This window comes from Somniosus microcephalus, chromosome 4, assembly GCF_052327205.1.
Source record: "Somniosus microcephalus isolate GS21.2 chromosome 4, FLI_Smic_1.0, whole genome shotgun sequence".
NCBI lineage: Eukaryota > Metazoa > Chordata > Chondrichthyes > Squaliformes > Somniosidae > Somniosus > Somniosus microcephalus.
The window spans coordinates 254,899,661-254,919,883 of NC_140990.1; the positions used below are offsets into that span (position 1 = coordinate 254,899,661).

The following is a 20,223-nucleotide window of genomic DNA, read 5'->3' on the forward strand; positions in this document are numbered from 1 at the left end:
ATTTTTTGAGGATGTAACTGGTAAAATAGATAAGGGAGAACCAGTGGATGTGGTGTATTTAGACTTTCAGAAGGCTTTTGATTATGTCCCGCATAAGAGATTAGCGTGTAAAGTTAAGGCACACGGGATTGGGGGCAAGGTATTGACTTGGATAGAGAACTGGTTGGCAGACAGAAAGCAAAGAGTTGGAATAAACAGCTCTTTTTCCGAGTGGCAAGCAGTGACTAGTTGGGTACCGCAGGGATCGGTCCTTGGGCCCCAGCTATTCACAATATATATTAATGATCTAGACAAGGGAACTAGATGTAATATCTCCAAATTTGCAGATGACACAAAGCTGGGTGGGCATGTGTGCTGTGAGGAGGATGCTGAGAAACTCCAGGATGATTTGGACAGGTTGGGTGATTGGGCAAAAGCATGGCAGATGCAATATAATGTGGATAAATGCAAGGTTATCCACTTTGGTGACAAAAACAGGAAGGCAGATTATTATCTGAATGGCAATAGATTGGGAGAAGGGGAAGTGCAACGAGACCTGGGTGTCCTTGTGCACCAGTCGCTGAAGGTAAGCATGCAGGTGCAGCAGGCGGTTAAGAAGGCAAATGGCATGTTGGCCTTCGTAGCGAGAGGGTTTGAGTACAGGAACAAGGATGTCTTGCTGCAGTTGTACAGGGCCTTGGTGAGACCACATCTTGGGTATTGTGTGCAGTTTTGGTCGCCTTATCTGAGGAAGGATGTTCTTGCCATGGAGGGAGTTCAGCGAAGATTCACCAGGCTGATACCTGGGATGGCAGGAATGACGTATGAGGAGACATTGGGTCGATTGGGCTTGTACTCGCTGGAGTTTAGAAGAATGAGAGGGGATCTCATTGAAACTTATAAAATTCTGACAGGGCTGGACAGACTAGATGCAGGAAGGATGTTCCCAATGGTCGGGGAGTCCAGAACCAGGGGTCGCAGTCTAAGGATAAGGGGTAGGCCATTTAGGACAGAAATGAGGAGGAATTTCTTCACCCAGAGAGTGGTGAACCTGTGGAATTCTCTACAACAGAAGGCAGTAGAGGCCAATACATTAAATATATTCAAGAAGGAATTGGATATATTTCTTGAGGCTAAAGGGATCAAGGGGTATGGGGAGAAAGCAGGGACCGGGTACTGAATTTGAATGATCAGCCATGATCGCATTGAATGGCGGAGCAGGCTTGAGGGGCCGAATGGCCCACTCCTGCTCCTATCTTCTATGTTTCTATGTTTCTATCCTCCTCACAGCACACACGCCCACCCAGCTTTGTGTCATCTGCAAACTTGGAGATATTACATCTAGTTCCCTCGTCTAGATCATTAATATATATTGTGAATAGCTGGGGTCCTAGGACCGATCCCTGCGGTACCCCACTAGTCACTGCCTGCCACTCAGAAAAAGACCCGTTTATTCCAACTCTTTGCTTCCTGTCTGCCAACCAGTTCTCTATCCAAGTCAGTACCTTGCCCCCAGTCCTATGTGCCTTAACTTTACACGCTAATCTCTTATGCGGGATTTTATCGAAAGCTTTCTGAAAGTCTAAATACACCACATCCACTGGTTCTCCCTTATCTATTCTACCAGTTACATCCTCAAAAAATTCCAGTAGATTAGTCAAGCACGATTTACCTTTTGTAAATCCATGTTGACTTTGTCCGATCCAGTCACTGTTTTCCAAGTGCTCTGCTATTACATCTTTTATAATGGACTCTAGCATTTTCCCCACTACCGATGTCAGGCTTACCAATCTATAATTCCCTGTTTTCTCTCTACCACCTTTTTTGAACAGTGGGGTAAAATTAACTACCCTCCAACCCATGGGTACTGTTCCAGCATCTATAGAATTTTGGAAGATGACCAACAATGCATCTACTATTTCTAGGGCCACTTCCTTAAGTACCCTAGGATGTAGATTATCAGGCCCTGGGGATTTATCGGCCTTCAATCCCATCAATTTCCCTAACACCATTTCCCTACAAATACTGATTTATTTCAGTTTCTCCCTTTCATCAGACCCTATGTTCCCCAACATCTCTGGGAGGTTATTTGTGTCCTCCTTTGTGAAGACAGAACCAAAATATGTATTTAATTGGTCTGCCGTGTCTTTGTTCCCCATTATAAATTCCCCTGATTCTGACTGCAAGGGACCTACGCTTGACTTCACCAATCTTTTTCTCTTCACATATCTATAAAAACTTTTACAGTCAGTTTTTATGTTCCCTGCAAGCTTCCTCTCATATTCTATTTTCCCCTTCTTAATTAATCCCTTTGTCCTCCTTTGTTGAATCGTAAACTGCTCCCAATCCTCAGGTTTACTGCTTTTTCTGGCCAATTTATATGTCTTCTCCTTGGATCTTATGCTATCCCTAATTTCCCTTGTTAGTCACGGTTGAGTCACCTTTTTTGTTTTATTTTTATGCCAAACTGGGATGAACAAATTCTGTAGTTCATCCATGCGGTCTTTGAATGTTTGCCATTGCCTATCCACCCTCAACCCTTTGAGTGACATTCCCCAATCAATCCTACCCAACTCGCGCCTCAGACCATCATAGTTTCCTTTATTTAAATTCATGACCCTAGTCTCTGAGTCAACTACTTCATTCTCCATCTTAATGAAGAATTCTATCATATTATGATCGCTCCGACCCAAGGGGCCTCGTACAACAAGATTGCTGATTAATCCTTTCTCATTACATAATACCCAGTCTAAGATGGCCTGATCTCTGGTTGGTTCCTCAACATATTGGTCCAGGAAACCATCCTGTAAACACTCCAGGAATTCCTCCTCCACAGTATTGTTACTAATTTGGTTAGTCCAATCTATATGTAGATTAAAGTCACCCATGATGACTGCTGTGCCCTTATTGCACGCTTCTCTAATTTCCCTTTTAATGCCATCCCCAACCTCTGCATTACTGTTTGGAAGTCTATATACTACTCCCACTAACGTTTTCTGCCCCTTGATATTTCTCAGTTCTACCCATACAGATTCCACATCATCAGAGCTAATATCCTTCATTACAATTGTGTTAATCCCTTCTTTAACCAGCAATGCTACCCCACCTCCTTTTCCTTTTTGCCTATCTTTCTGAAGGAACAGCGATATAATTCCAAGTCAGGATGGTGTTTGACTTGGAGGGGAACTTGGAGGTGCTGGTGTTCCCATGCGTCTGCTGCCCTTGTCCTTCCACGTGGTAAAGGTCTCGGATTTGAGAGGTGCTGTTGAAGAAGCCTTGGCAAGTTGCTGCAGTGCATCTTGTAGATGGTACACACTGCAGCCACGGTACGCCGGTGGTGGAGGGAGTGAATGGTTAAGGTGGTGGATGGGGTGCCAATCAAGCGGGCTGCTTTGCACTGGATGGTGTCAAGCTTCCTGAGTGTTGTTGCAGCTGCACTCATCCAGGCAAGTGGAGAGTATTCCATCACACTCCTAACTTGTGCCTTGTAGATGGTGGAAAGGCTTTGGGGAGTCAGGAGGTGAGACACTCACCGCAGAATATCCAGCCTCTGACCTGCTCTTGTTGCCACAGTATTTATGAGGCTGTTCAAGTTAAGATTTTGGTCAATGGTGACCCCTAGGATGTTGATGGTGGGGGATTCGGCAATGGTAATGCCATTGAATGTCAAGGGGCGGTGGTTAGAATCTCTCTTGTTGGAGATATTCATTGCCCAGCACCTGTGTGGCCTGAATGTTACTTGCCACTTATCAGCTCAAGTCTGAATGTCGTCCAGGTCTTGTTGTGTGCGGGCATAAACTGCTTCATTATCTGAGGAGTTGTGAATGGAACTTAACACTGTGCAATCATCATCGAACAGCCCCACTGCTGAAGTTATGATGGCGGGAAGGTCATTGATGAAGCAGCTGAAGATGGTTGGGCCTAGGACATTGCCCGGAGGAACATCTGCAGTGATGTCCTGGGGCTGAGATGAATGGCCTCCAACCACCACAACCATCTTCCTTTGTGCTAGGCATGACTCCAGCCAGTGGAGAGTTTTCCCCCTGATTCCCATTAACTTCAATTTTACTTGGGCTCCTTGATGCCACATTTGGTCAAATGCTGCCTTGATGTCAAGGGCAGTTACTCTCACTTCACCTCTGGAATCCAGCTCTTTTGTCCATTTTTGGACCAAGGCTGTAATTTGGTCAGGACAAAGCTGGCCAATTTTCCACTTTCTTGAGTAGATGCCAGTGATGTAGCTGTATTGGAACAGCATGGGGCTAGAGGCACAGCTCATTCTGGAGCTCAAGTATTCAACACTGCAGCTGGGATGTTTTCAGGCCCCATAGCCTTTGCTGTATCCCGTGCGCTCAGCCATTTCTTGATATCACGTAGAGTGAATCGAATTGGCTGAAGACTGGCTTCTGTGATGGTGGGGACCTCAGGCAGAGGTTGAGATGGATCATCCACTCAGCATTTCTGGCTGAAGATGGTTGCAAATGCTTTAGCCTTGTCTTTTACACTCATGTGCTGGGCTCTGCCATCATTGAGGATTGGGATATTCATGCAGCCTCCTCCTCCCGTTAGTTGTTAATTCTCCACCACCATTGACAACTGGATGTGGCAGCACTGCTGAGCTTTGATCTGATCCGTTGTTTGTGGGATCACCTAGCTCTGTCAATAGCATGCTGCTTCCGCTGTTCAACATGCATGTAGTCCTGTGCTGTTGCTTCTCCAGGTGGCATTTTTAGGTACGCCTGGTGCTGCTGCTGCCATGCTCTTCTACACTCCTCAGTGAACAAGATTATGGTGGAATACAATTCTGCTGCTACTAATGGCCCACAGCGCCTCATGGATGCCCAGTTTTGAGCTGCTACACCTGTTCTGAATCTATTCCATTTTGCACAATGATAATGCCACACAATACGATGGAGAGTGTCCTCATTGTGAAGACGGGACTTTGTCCCCACAAAGACTGTGCGGTGGTCAGTCCTACCAATACTGTCATGGACAGATGCATCTGCGACAGGTAGATTGGTGAGGACGAGGTCAAATAGGTTTTTCCCTCATGTTGGTTCTCTTACCACCTGCCGCAGGTCCAGTCTGGCAGCTATGTCCTTCAGGTCTCGGCCAGCTCGGTCTGTCGTGGTGCTACCGAGCCACTCTTGGTGATGGACATTGAAGTCCTCCACTCACAGTACATGCTGTGAACTTGCTACTCTCAGTGCTTCTTCCAAGTGGTGTTCAACATGGAGGAGTACTGATTCATCAGCTGAGGGAGGGCGGTAGGTGGTAATCAGCAGGCACTTTCCTTGCCCATGTTTGACCTGATGCCATGAGACTTCATGGGGTACGGAGTCAATGTTGAGAACTCCCAGGGCCACACCAGACTGTATACCACTGTGCCACCACCTCTGGTGGGTCTGTCCTGCCAGTGGGACAGGATATACCCAGGGATGGTGATGGAGGAGTCTGGGACGTTGGTTGACTAAGTCCGCGGGACATCTCTCCCAATTTTGACACAACAACTTGTATTTATATAGCGCCTTTAAGCTAGTAAAATGTCCCAAGGCGCTTCACAGGAATGTTACAAAGAAATTTGACGCCGAACCACATAAAGAGAAATTAGGGCAGTTCACCAAAAGCTTGGTCAAAGAGATGCGTTTTAGGGAGCATCTTAAAGGAGGAAAGAGAGGCAGAGATGTTTAGGGAGGGAACTCCAGAGCTTAGGGCCTAGGCAGCTGAAGGCACCACCACCAATGGTTGAGTGAGTAAAATCAGGGATGCTCAAGAGGCCAGAATTAGATGAACGCAGATATCTTGGGTGTGTTGTGGGGCTGGAGGAGATTACAGAGATAGGGAGAGGCGAGGCCATGGAGGGATTAGAACATAAGAACATAAGAATTAGGAACAGGTGTAGGTCATACAGCCCCTCGAACCTGATCTACCATTCAAGATAGTAAACTCCGGATTACTCCCAGTGCCACAAACTAGTGAGTATAGAAATAGAAAGATAGAGCAGGTGAATGCGTGGCTGGAGAGATGGTGCAGAAGGGAGGGCTTTAGATTCCTGGGACATTGGGACGGTTCTGGGGGATGTGGGACCTGTACAGGCCAAATGGGTTACACCTCAAAAGAGCCAGGCCCAATATCCTCACAGTGGGAGTGTGGGGGGCGGGGGGCGGCGGGGGGGGCGCGGGTAGGGTGCAGTTGCTAGTGCTGTTGGGGAGGGTTTAAACTAATTTGGCAGGGGGGTGGGCACCAGGATGTAGCATTAGAAAGGAGAAACAAGGTGCATAAAGGATTGGGAGAGACAGATAGCACTAAATAGTATGGTATAAGGTGGGGTCAGACTAAGAGAGAATACAAGAAGGCCTAAGATAGGTTTACAGTCGTCTTCTTCTTAGGCAGTCCCTCGGAACTGAGGATGACTTGCTTCCACATTAAAAATGAGCTCGCAGGTGACTGATTAGTCCAATGCGGGACCTACAGTCTCTGTCACAGGTGGGGCAGACGGTGGTTGAAGGGGCGGGTGGGTGGGGTGCTTGGGTTGACGTGCGCTCCTTGCACTGCCTGCGCTTGGCTTCCGCTTGCTCCCGGCGAAGAGACTCGAGGTGTTCGGCGCCTTCCCGGATGCTTCTCCTCCACTTTGTGTGGTCTTGGGCTAGGGATTCCCAGGTGTCGGTGGCGATGTTACACTTTTTCAAGGAGGCTTTGAGGGTGTCCTTGAAACGTTTCCTCTGCCCACCTGGGGCTCTCTGGCCGTGCCGGAGCTCTGAGTAGAGCGCTTGTTTTGGGAGTCTCGTAACGGGCATGCGGACAATGTGACCCATCCATCGGAGCTGATTGAACGCGGTCAAAGCTTCGATGCTGGGGATGTTGGCCTGAGCAAGAACACTGATGTTGGTGCGCCTCTCCTGCCAATGGATTTGCAGGATCTTGCGGAGGCAGCGTTGGTGGTACCTCTCAAGTGCTTTGAAGTGCCTACTGTACATGGTCCATGTCTCTGAGACATACAGCAGGGCAGGTATCACTGCTGCCCTGTAGACCATGAGCTTAGTGCAGGGTTTGAGGTCCTGGTCTTCAAACACTCTCTTCCTCAGGCGACCGAATGCTGCACTGGCACACTGAAGGTGGTGTTGGACTTCATCGTCGACGCCTGCCTTTGTTGACAGTAGGCTCCCGAGGTATGGAAAGTGGTCCATGTTGTCCAAGGCCTTGTCATGGATTTTGATAATTGGGGGGCAGCACTGTGTGGCAGGGGCAGGTTGGTAGAGGACTACGGATGTTTAGTGTAAGGCCCATGCTCTCGTATGCTTCGGTGAAGGTGTTTACGATGGTTTGGAGTTCGATCTCCGAGTGAGCGCAGACACAAGCATCGTCTGCATACTGTAATTCGACGACAGAGGATGGGACGACCTTGGATCTGGACTGGAGGCGACGGAGGTTGAACAGTTTCCCGTTTGTTCTGTAAATTAGCTCCACTCCAGTGGGGAGCTTACTGGGGGTGAGATGGAGCATTGAAGCAAGGAAGATTGAGAAGAGCGTTGGTGCGATGACACAGCCTTGCTTGACCCTGGTTCTTACGTGAATTGGGTCTGTGGTGGAACCATTGGTCAGGATTGTTGTGTATGTAATATGTGTGCTACTTTGAACCTATGGACAGGACTGCACTACTTGTTGGGCGTAGTGATACGCAGTACCACTCCTGGCCATAGGGGTATAAATAGTACTGTGGGTACTGATCTCCCCTCAGTTCCCGCCTGTGGGCATGAAGTAAAGACCTATGTATAGTCCCTACCTCCAACCAGTAAAGACCTGTTTGAGTTATACGTTTAAGTCTTTGTGTTAATTGTTCAATACAATACACATACTTAACACTGGCGACGAGTCTGATTCGGACCCTGCGGCAGTCACTCCACGGCAGCTTCGTCCACAGCCAGGACGTTGCAGAGAGGTTTCCACCCTCTCCACCCCACTGGAAGACATCCTGACCTCGGAGCCTCCATCGGCGACCGTCAGCTTCTTCTCCAGCTTGGTGGTGGGTAAGCCGTTGTCTGAGCCGGGCAGCGACGCGACAGGCAGTCGACCGCGTTGGCCGCACGAACGGGGCTGGGGGAGCTGGAGGAATAGGGCGCGAGAGCCGCTTCGAGCGGGAGGCGTTTCAACAGAGCGATCGCATCTCCTGATAAGAGCCGAGAGCCGCTTCGCGATCCAGCGATCGCATCCGCTGATAAGGGCCGCACTCGGGCGATCGCGGCGAAGATAAGGGCCGCACTCGGGGGCTGAAGGGAGACGGCGTCGGGGGACGGGTGAAGACCGCCAAGCGCGGGAAAACCGCCATTTTGTGGGCGGAGGACGACGGCAAGAGCGGGAAGCCGCCATCTTTGATAACAAGTAAAGAAAAGAAAATCTGAGAAATTGCAAATCTACAATGCCTAAACACGGGAATATTAGCACCTTTGATAGTGACCTCGAAGATTGGGCCATATATGTTGAAAGAGTAAAAAATTATTGTAAGGCCAATAAAATTCGTGACCAAGATAAAGCTCTAACATTATTAAATTTAATGGGTGCGAAGACATACGGGCAATTGAAACACCCGTTATCACCAGATGAACCGGCGGATAAGACGTTCGATGAGATTGTTACTGTCCTGAAAGATCATCTAAACCCCACGCCGCTGATGCTAGCGGAACGATTTAAATTTTACGACAGAAGGCAGCTACAGCATGAAAGCAATGCTGATTATTTGCTGGAATTGCGTAAATTAGCGAAATATTGCCAGTTTGGAACGGGACTGACAGAGGCACTTCGAGACAAATTTGTGTGTGGTTTATTTAAACAGGATACACAAAAGCGACTGCTAGAGGAGAATGAGCTGACGCTTGAGAAGGCGGTCACTATGGCAGCAGCACATGAAGCCGCAGCGAGAGGCACGGCAGTAATGCAGCTACGGTCACCGGAGCTCAGTGCACACAAATTGGGTGTGAGTTCTGGCAAATGTTATCGTTGTGGAAAGACAACGCATGATCAGAACCAGTGTTAGTTTAAAAACCAAGAATGTAGAACTTGTGGTAGGCTTGGACATATAGCTAGAGTATGCAGGTCAGGGAAGAAGACCAGCAACAAGAAGTCACCGCAAGGAAAATACGCAAAGGTACACAAGGTGACCGAACAGGAGTCCGATTCAGACGCTAGCAGTAATGAACTGGCTAGCTTAAGCTGTAATGAACTGGCTAGCTTAAGAGTACTCAACGCTGGTGAGGGTGCAGACCTCCAGACAATTTGGGTCACTCTTCAGATAGAAGGAGTCCAAGTAAAACTGGAATTGGACACTGGATCGGCATTGACGGTCATAAATAAGAAAGATTACGGAAAGTTATTCCAACATATTCCCCTACAGGATACGGGGATTATATTGAAAACATACACGGGGCAAAGAGTGTACCCCATCGGGAAAATAGAGGTTGCAGTGGTCCACAAGGGCGAAGACAGTCAAATAATGGACTTATATGTGATATCTGAAGGAGGTTCTCCACTACTAGGACGGGAGTGGATTAGGAAAATGAATATGGACTGGCATTTCCTACAAACAATAACGAGTGAGAACTCGGTGAAGATAGTCGGCCCAGACTCTGGAACGGATGATGGTAAGCCCAACTCAGGTGCAAAAGACAAAGTTTCAGCACAGAATTCCACTGAGCAACAACAACATAGTTTAACTGTGGATTCTGAGTCTGGCAAGTCTACTGATGTGCCCATTTCTGAGGGACACCGGGCTCGAACTCAACTCCATTTCAAACTACAACAGCAATTAGAACAAATGCTTCGCCGTTGTGAGCAAGAGTTGAATGCAACGAAAGAGTTCTTTGATATAGAGTTGGAGAATCTGGAAAGACAACAGAAGCAGCTGATGGAGAAAATGGAGCAGGAGCACACAAAACGTCTGATGTCAGAGGAGTTAACGGTCAGCCAACTCCTGCATATGCTGAAGGACAGGACTCTGAAATGGGAAAAACTTGAACACGAACTTCAATATTCAAACGAAAGGGGTTCGGAGCTCTCAAAGGTTATTGGAAGAGCTGAGGTGGCAACACAGACTGAGATGACTGCAACAGAGCAGCCCTTGGATGCCAAAAGTACGCTGACTCACGTCAACGTAGAACAACAGACCGCTGAAACAGCTGCTCCGGTAGAGGGATTGAATAGTCCGATCAATCAATCTCCAAAAGAAGTTGAAGTAGTAAAATCTCAAATGAGGTCATTAGTAAACGACTTGCTGAAAGCCCAGAAAAAGCTGGATGAAGAGGTACGCATGAAGAAGTCTCTTCAGGAAAGATGTCTGGACTTGGAACAAAAGCTGGCTAACGCCCAGCTGGGTATGGAGGAAATAGAAGACCCTCTCGCTGGCCTAGATCAGGACGACACCGAATATTACTATGTCCTGTCCTGCCCAACTTGTAACTTCGACTCCCACCATACAGAAATCATGGAGGAGCACCGAAAGTCTACGGAACATCGGGAGAAGGTGGCTCTACTACGGAAAAAGGAGGGAGAGAAGGAGGAACTGCGCATGCAGCTGGCAGCTGACAGTGGAGCCCAGAGAGTCTCCAAGAAGCAGAAAAGGAAAAGTCGAAACAGAAGATGACCCATCTGAACCATTATTACCTCTACCAGATCACACACGTGGTCCCTCCGAACGGAGCCAATTCAGTTCGGAAGTTCAAACTGTTAAATCCATGGAAGGACTATTGAATGAGTCACTCCAGCAACGTGAACCGACTCCACCACAGAGATTGAATCTGTGAACTGTTTTCCGCAGAGACTGAATCTGTGATCTGTTTTGACATGAAGTTATCTATGTATCTATGTTATTCTGTTATGTAAACCTGAAGTTATATATGTATATATGTTATTACGTTATGTTAAATGGGGAGATGACTGTAAAGCTAGGAAGGGAGGAATGTTGTGTATGTAATATGTGTGCTACTTTGAACCTATGGACAGGACTGCACTACTTGTTGGGCGTAGTGATACGCAGTACCACTCCTGGCCATAGGGGTATAAATAGTACTGTGGGTACTGATCTCCCCTCAGTTCCCGCCTGTGGGCATGAAGTAAAGACTTATGTATAGTCCCTACCTCCAACCAGTAAAGACCTGTTTGAGTTATACGTTTAAGTCTTTGTGTTAATTGTTCAATACAATACACATACTTAACAAGGATCACAGCTTGCATGTCGTCGTGAAGCAGGCGGAGGATAGTGACAAACTTTTGAGGGCAGCCGAATTTCAGGAGGACACTCCATAATCCCTCATGGTTGACAGTGTCGAAGGCCTTTGTGAGATCAAAGAAGGCCATGCACAGTGGTTGGTGCTGTTCCCTGCGTTTCTCTTGTAATTGACGTGCGGTGAAGATCATGTCCATTGTGCCCCTTAGTGGCGGAATCCGCATTGCGACTCTGGGAGAAGGCGATTGAGGAGGATTCTTGCGATGACTTTCCCTGTGGAAGATAGCAGGGAAACTCCTCTGTAATTACCGCAATCGGGCTTGTCACCTTTCTTGAAGATGGTCACAATTACGGCATCTCTGAGATCCACTGGCATGCTCTCCTCCTTCCAGATAAGAGAAATTAGTTCATGAATTCACGCCAGTAGTGCTTCTCCACCATGCTTTAGTGCCTTGGCGGGGATTCCATCTGCTCCTGAGGCCTTGTTGTTCTTCAATTGTCGGATGGCTTTTTCAACCTCATGCCGGGCTGGGGTTGTGCTGAGATGGTGGCAGGTAGCATGCTGTGGGATGGAGTTGAGGACACTCGTGTCGAAGACAGAGTCGTGGTTAAGGAGATCTTCGAAGTGCTCCTTCCAGCGGGCACTGACTGCTTCCCTGTCCTTGATGAGTACCTCTCCATTCTTGGCCCCCAGTGGGGAAGGGCCTTGGGTGCTTGGGCCGTAGGTGGTCTTGACTGCGCTAAAGAATCCACGCACGTCGTGGTTGTCGGCTAGCTTCGTGCATGTGTGTAAATGCACGAAGTGTGGTAAATAAGGTTGGTGAGCTGCAGGCGCATATAGCCACATGGGAATATGATGTCGTGGCAATAACGGAGACCTGGCTCAAAAAGGGGCAGGATTGGGTTCTAAATATTCCTGGATATAAGGTGTTCAGGAAAGATAGGGAAGGAAAGAAAGGAAGTGGGGTGGCAGTATTGATTAAGGAGAATATTACAGTGCTGGAGAGGCAGGATATCCTGGAAGGGTCAAGGACAGAAACTATTTGGTTAGAGTTAATATACAATAGAGGTGCCATTACATGACTAGGTGTATTCTAGAGGCTGCCAACTAGTGGGAAGGTTATAGAGGAGCAAATTTGCAGGGAAATTACAGAGGTGCAAGAACCATAGAGTAGTGATAATGGGGGACTTCAATTATCCTCATATAGACTGGGATAGTAATAGTGTAAAGGGCAGAGAGGGGGAAGGATTTCTGAAATTAAAACAGAAAATGCTGGAAATACTCAGCAGGTCAGACAGCATCTGTGGGGAGAGAAACAGAGTTAATGTTTCAGGTCGATGACCTTTCATCAGAACTGGAAAAAATTAGAGATGTAACAGACGTTACACAAGTGTAGGGGCAGGGTGGAAGGCAGGAGTGATTAAATGACAAAAGGTATGATTGTACAATTTGCTTTGATGTCAGGTTGAGAATACAAGTGAGAACCAGGATGAAGAGCGGCAAAGAGAGAGTATGAGAATATATTGGCAGCTAACGTAGAAGGGAATCCAAAAGACTTCTGTAGGCATATAAATAGTAAATGGGTAGTAAGAGGAGGGGTGGGGCCGATTAGGGATGAAAAAGGAGACCTATGCATGGAGGCAGAGGGCATGGCTGAGGTACTAAATGATTATTTTGGCCTCGATTTTCCTGGAGCCGTCAGGCGGGGTTTCAGGCGGGCGGGGGCTGAAAATCGCAGAAATAGGGGGTCGCGACCCCCCCGCCCGATTCCCTGCCCCACCCGACTTTCGCCCCCGTGTTTCAGCGTGACCCGAATCAGTCCCGCCCGCCGCAGGCGGGAATGGTCGGCGGGAGCCTAATGACCAATAATTGGCATGTTTAATCCTATTTTCAGGGGCCCTTGGAATTTTCAGCCTTTCCCCACGTAAAACACGCCAGGTGGGAACACCGCTGATGAAACCTGGCGTGAACAATGTCGGCTTGCTTGCTTTCAGCTGCAGGTCAATCAGGACTGAAGAGATTTAATCAGCCAGCATTTGTAGGCTGCAGGACCTTGTTGCTGAAGGCTTGGGGCAACTTGTTGAAGGCTTAGGCACAGCTGTGGAAGGTTGGTGCCTCACACACTTCTCCAGTGTGAGCTCCTGGGAAGCCCCTCTCAGCACCCTAACTCAGCACCTCCTCATCGGCGGCATCTGCCAGAAGCATGGGAGGCCTTTTGTTCCTTCCCTTCTTGGCATTAGAGGATCTCCAACAGCAGAGGAGGCTGCAGCAGATCCAGCAACAACAGCAGATCCAGCAACAACAGCAGCACCAGCAGGAGCGGCAGGCTGCGGCTCAGCCACCTGAGGCAGCACAGGCCAGAAAGGGCCAGCGCATGGAAGGCTGTCGGCGCAGGAGATACCCCCCAACAGGGTCTACAGACACAGGGTGAGCTACCTCAACATGACTGAGCAGCAGTGCCAAAGGCGGCTCCGACTTTCGCGAGAGGTAGTGACTGACATCTGCGCAATGCTACAGCAAGATCTGGAGACCAGAGCACCAGGTCGACACTCCTTACCAGTTGCCATCAAAGTCACCACCGCACTCAACTTTTATGCCTCAGGCTCCTTCCAGGGATCAGCAGCAGACATCAGCGGAATCTCCCAGGCGGCTGCACACACTTGCATCAAACAGGTCACCGATGGTCTCTTTGCCCTCGCACACAATCACATCCATTTCACCCGGGATCGCGCAAGTGTGAGGGCGCGAGCGCGTGGATTAGCTCAGCTGGCAGACTTTCCAAGGGTGCAGGGCATCATTGACTGCACACATGTGGCCCTTAGGGCACCCCATCACAATCCAGGAGTTTTTGTCAAGGCTCGCCAGCAGTCTGCTGCTCCTGCGGCTGTGCATGGGTTGAGACTCCTATCTCACTTGGGTGTGGACTCCGGCGGGGCTCTGACCAAGGGCTCTGAAGTGGCATGGAAGTGAGAGCGCGTGGAGAGGAGCCCCCACTTCCCTGAGGTGTGCCAACAACCTTCCTCTCATGGGTCAGCTCCCCCTCAGTGCCTGCAAGTGGCTGGAGAGCACCTTGCTGCACATCAGGGGGGCCATGGGGACCCGTCTCTGCACTGGAAGTCCTGCTCAGAGGGACTTTCATGAAGGTCTGGTTTCGGTGCTCAATAGATGCCCATCACTCCTCAAGAGATGTCATTCTATCCTGAGCACTCACCATGTTTTCGATAACCTGGCAACTAAGCTCCTCCATGGCCGTAGCCCTCCTCTCCTCAGCTGCAGCCCTCCTCTCCTCGGCCACAGCCCTCCTCTCCTTGGCCGGAACCCTCCTCTCCTCAGCTGCAGCCCTCCTCTCCTCGGCGGTAGCCAGCCTTACCACGGAGGTAGCCATCCTTCCCGTGGTGATGCTTTCATGCGCCAATGACTCCAATAAGGCTGTGCTCATGCTCGCCATGGACTCCTCCATATGCTCCACACTTGCAGCGACCCTGGAGACAAAATCTGCCAGAGACTCCTGCATCTGTATATGGAGATCCATCACCTCCTCTCTTGCGGATGGACCCAGAGGCATAGGGTCGACATGCAGCTGAGCTGAGCTGGCAGAGGCCTGCGCCCTCCGATGAGGACTCTCCACTGCTGTCCCTGTCTCCACAATCTGCTGATGCTCACTTGTGAGCTGTGAAACACCAGGTGACAACACTACTCTATGTCCCGAAGGCCCCCCCGAGGTGTGAGTGTCTGTGCTGGTGCTGGGTGCGCTTACGTCTGCTGACGCTGCGCCCTCAGAGGCTGGAGCTTCCTCTGAGGAGTCTGGCTGCAAAGCCTCTTCCTCCTCGGCAGTGGGGACGGGGGTTCCGGATGGTCCTGTGGGGGAGTAAAGGGAAAAGTTAGAGATGTGATGCCAAGGCTACTTGCACATTGGATTTGGCATATGCTCATAAGTCCAAATGATGCAGCTTCAGAATCATATCAGCGACTCATGCTATGTCAATGAGAGAGATGGGAAACTATTTTGTCACCAGCTTGCGGGCTTGCTCCTGTCTCTCCTGCCCCAGCCTCCACAGGCACATCACCCCCAGCAATCTCCATCACTGCTTCCTCCCAGGGGCTCAGGTGGGCGATTGAGGGTTGTCCTCCTCCAGTCCTTGAACGCTCTCGCCTATTGTGAGCTCTCTTTTCTGCAATGAGGGAGACAAGTGGAGTTTGAGTGAGAGTGCAGGAGTGAGTGTAGAGATTGCACAGCATAGATACTTAAGAATGAGACAAAGATGGTGTGAGGCTGCAAGACCAAGGGCTCTCCCTATGTGTTGTCAGTTGTGTTCCAAGCAACAGAGTGAGAGGCAGTGTGAGGGCTGCATGGTGGAATAGTTCTGTTAATGTGAGCATAGAGAGAGAGGGAATGGGTAAGGGTGCATGGATGTGACTGTGAAGTGGGATGTGGAGGAAGAGAGTGCTGAAGCTGAGTGCTGTTGGGGAAAGGCAATGGGGATCAGGTTGAGGGTGATGGAAACTTCATACTTACTTTTCCTGTACGGTGAAGGTCATGGAAGCGCTTCCTGCACTGGATCCAGGTCCGTCGGGTGACTCCGAGAGTTGACCTCTGCAGCCACCTCCATCCATGCTGCCCTGGTCTCTTTGGGAGGCCTCTTCCTCCCTGAGCTAGGGAAGAGGACCTCCCTGTGGGCCCTTACCCCATCCACCAATGTCTGGAGTGATGTCTCGTCAAATTTGGCAGCAGCTCGGCCTCTGCCGCTGGCAGCAGCTGGTGTAGGCTCCTTTGCCATTCTGCAAGACTGGTTGGGAAGCCTGCAGAGGTTGAAAAGCTTGCTGGACACTTTAAAAGCACCACGAATGATAACATCATACTGTGGGGCTTTCGGACTGGAAATGGACAATTAGCCAGGGTGCCCACACGCTGGAAATAAATTGGCCAATTGAGCGAAAATTGCGTGCACCTGGCTGACCCCATTTAGATTCAGGTCGGAACCCGACAATTCCCCGCACCTTCGGGAAAATCGGGGCCTTTGTTTCTGTCTTTACCAAGGAGGAAGATGCTGCCAAAGTCATAGTGAAAGAGGAGGTAGTTGAAATACTGGATGGGCTAAAAATTGATAAAGAGGAGGTAGTAGAAATCCTGGCTGTACTTAAAGTAGAAAGTCACCAGAGCTGGATGGGATGCATCCTAGGATGCTGAGGGAAATAAAGGTGAAAATTGGGAGGTACTGGCCATAATCTTCCAATCCTTCTTAGATACGGGATGATGCCAGAGGACTGGCGAATTGCAAATGTTACACGCTTGTTCAAAAAAGGGTGTAAGGATAAATTCAGCCAGTCAGGTGGTGGGGAAGCTTTTAGAAAGCTTTTAACTTTTTTACCATTATTCTCTGCTTTCACCTTATTTGCTGATGCACTATTACTGTAAAACATCTGTCCCTTCCTGTCACACTCTGCTTATCTTTACCCAAAATGCTACACTGCTCCATTGCCTTGACGTTTCTCTTTAGATTGCTAAATTTCCCCTCACCTGACCCCTCCCCCCTTTTTAGTTTAAAGCCCTATCTATAGCCCCAGTTATTCGATTCACCAGGACACTGGTCCCAGCCAGTGGAGCCCATCCTAATGGAACAGCTCCCTCTTTCCCCAGTACTGGGGCCAGTGCCCCATGAATTGAACACACCATTCTTTGAGCCATGCATTTAACTCTCTGATCTGCTTGTCCCTATGTCAGTTTGCGCGTGGCTCAGGTAACAATACAGAGATTATTACCTTTGAGGTTCTGCGTTTTAATTTGGACTCTAGCTCCTCAGACTCTCTCAGCAGAATCTCATTCTTAGTTCTACCTATGTCGTTGGTTCCTACGTGGATCATGACAACTGGATCCTCCCTCTCCCACTCCAAATTCTTCTCCAGCTGTGAGAAGATATCCTCAACCCTGTCACCGGGCAGGCAACACAGCCTTTGGAGCTGCTGGTCGTGGCTGCAGAGAACAGCATCTATCCCCCTGGCTATACTGTCCCCCACCACTACAATATTCCCTTTCACTCCTCCCACTTGAATGGCCTCCTATACTATGGTGCTGTGGTCATCCACCCTGCAGACTTTGCCCTCATCCACACAGGCAGCAAAAACCTTGTACCTGTTGGATAAGGGCAAAGGCTGAGGCTCCTCCAGCACTGCACATGGGGTTCCCTTACCTGCCCGAGTCACAGTCACACCCTCCTGTCCCTGACCACTAATCAGATCTGTACCAATACCTAACCAAAGGGGTGTGATTGCTCCTGGATCAAGGTGTCCAGGTAACTCTCCCCCTCCCTGATGCACCGCAATGTCTGCACCTTGGACTCCAACTCAACAACTCTGAGCTGAAGTTCCTCGAGATGCAAACACTTACTGCAGACGTGGTCGTCCGGAATCGCAAGGCTCTCCGCAAACTCCCACACTACCTGCACTGGCATCTCTATAATAACTTGTTTTATTTATTTAATTAATTAAAGTTCATGTATTTAATTATTTAGCTTATAGTTTAGTTTTTTAACAAATTACTAGATCTAGGTATAGGTAGAGTAAATTAAATATTTGCCTATAACACAAAGCACTACAAGTATTGGAGGCAAAAAGCAGCACCTCCTTCCCCCTCTGCACGGAATTCCCACTCTCTCCAAGTTCCAAACTTTAACATTCCATTTAGAAGCACTACGTTCTGTGCAGACCATTGAAAATATGGATGAGAATTTTAAAATCTAAGCTTGCTTAACCGGGAGTCAATGTAAGTCAGCAAGCACAGGAGCTTGGTGCAAGTTAGGACATAGGATGAAGTTGGCGGCTAGGGAATGGAGTTTGTGGCAAGTCCCCAGATGTTAGTGAGGAGGACTTTGCAGGGTTGACTGGGTTGGGTGGGCCTTTGCTGTGTCCGAAACCAGTGCCTAGATCGATGACATCCAGTTTTATTTTTATTGTTTTTCCTAGCAGTTTTGATACAACTGAGTGGTTTGTTAGGGCATTTCATAGGGTAGTTAAGAGTCAACCACATTGCTGTAGGTCTGGAGTCACATATAGGTCAGACCAGGTAAGGATGGCAGATGGGTTTTTACAACAATCCAGTAGTTACATGGTCACCATTACTGATACTAGCTTTTTATTCCAGATATATTTAATTAATTGAATTTAAATTTCCCAGCTGCTATGGTGGGATTTGAACACATGTCTCCGGATCATTAGTTCAGGTCTTTGGATTACTGGTCTAGTAACATAACCACTATGCTACCGTACCCCTTTTGAAAGTTACTAGCATCCCAGATCATAAAACATGTCATTTTTAAATTTCCCTGTCTGGTAGAAGAGAAAATACACTATTCTCTCCCTTCAGTGGCATGGAAAGTCAATATTTTGAGTCAGACTGTCAGCAAAGAGCTGATGATAGTGGCTGATCCATTAGTCACTCATCAAATTAGTTGCAATCAGTGGTCTATTTGGCCCTGAATGCTGATCAAGAAAAATCTGAGATTTCAAAATACAGCATAGACCGAATCCTACTGTGTACTTTATCCCTGCTACATAAAATGATTGCTTTCTTAGACACTTTGGTTCGGCACCCAGTGAAATCCACAACTGAAAGCGTAAAAATCTTTGAAGTCTTAATGTAAAATATGATCCATGTTTATTTCTTCAGGAGAAACTCCAGTAGGAACGCAGACACATATGGCTCCAGAAGTAGCTCAGAGTGCTGGCCATGACTGGAGAGCTGACGTTTGGAGTGCTACCTGTACCCTTCTACACATGATTAATGGAAGGCAACCATGGCTGAAGAAGTTTGGTGATATACAAGTTTTATATAAGGTGGTAAGTACAATGAATGATGGTAAGTATATGAAAAAGAATTTGAAACTTTTATTAAATGTAAAAGCCTCATGAGCAAACAATCAATTCTCCATATGTATGTGAAAGTGTTTAGTCATTTTTTTTATCCGTTCCTGTGATGTGAACGTCGCTGGCAAGGCCAGTATTTATTACCCATCCCTAATTCCCCTTGAGAAGGTGGTGGTGAGCCACCTTCTTGAACTGCTGCAGTCCATGTGGTGAAGGTACTCCCACAGTGCTGTTAGGGAGGGAGTTCCAGGATTTTGACCCAGCAATGATGAAGGAATGGCGATATACTTCCAGGTCAGGATGGTGTGTGACTTGGAGAAGAACTTGGAGGTAGTGGTGTCCCCATGCACATGCTGCCCTTGTCCTTCTAGATGGTAAAGGTCACAGGTTTGGGAGGTGCTGTTGAAGAAGCCTTGGAGAGTTGCTGCAGTGCATCTTGTAGATGGTACACACTGCAGCCAGTGGTGGAGGGAGTGAATGTTTAAGGTGGTGGATGGGGTGCCAATCAAGCGGGCTGCTTTGTCCTGGGTGGTGTCGGGATTCTTGAGTGTTGTTGGAGCTGCACTCATCCAGTCAAGTGGAGAGTATTCCATCACACTCCTGACTTGTGCCTTGTAGCTGGTGGAAAGGCTTTGGGGAGTCAGGAGGTGAGACACTCGCCACAGAATATGCAGCCTCAGAACTGCTCTTGTCACCACAGTATTTATGTGGCTGGTCCAGTTAAGTTTCTCGTCAATGGTAATCCCCCAGGATGTTGATGGGGGATTCGGCAATGGTAATACCGTTGAATGTCAAGGGGCAGTGGTTAGAATCTCTCTTGTAGGAGATAGTCATTGCCTGGCACTTGTGTGTCACGAATGTTACTTGCCACTTATCAGCCCAAGCCTGAATGTCATGCAGGTCATGCAAGCATGGACTGCTTCATTATCTGAGGGGTTGCAAATGGAACTGAGCACTGTGTAATCATCAACGAACATCCTCACTTCTGACCTTATGATGGAGGGACGGTCATTGATGAAGCAGCTGAAGATGGTTGGGCCTAGGACACTGCCCTGAGGAACTGCTGCAGTGATATCCTGGGACTGAGATGATTGGCCTCCAATAACCACAGCCATCTTCCTTTGTGCTAAGTATGACTCCAGCCAGTGGAGAGTTTTCCCCCTGATTC

At 48.5% G+C, this 20,223-nt stretch overlaps 1 protein-coding gene across 1 annotated transcript in view; it reads left to right on the forward strand.

Annotated features, from left to right (window-relative positions):
* Positions 1-20,223, forward strand: part of LOC147120391 (mitogen-activated protein kinase kinase kinase 14-like) — a 93,637-nt gene that overhangs the window by 59,035 nt on the left and 14,379 nt on the right. The window contains exon 8 of the mRNA XM_085984224.1: positions 18,859-19,028. Within this exon, the coding sequence (XP_085840350.1) occupies positions 18,859-19,028 (170 nt within the window). The remainder of the gene's footprint in view (positions 1-18,858; positions 19,029-20,223) is intronic.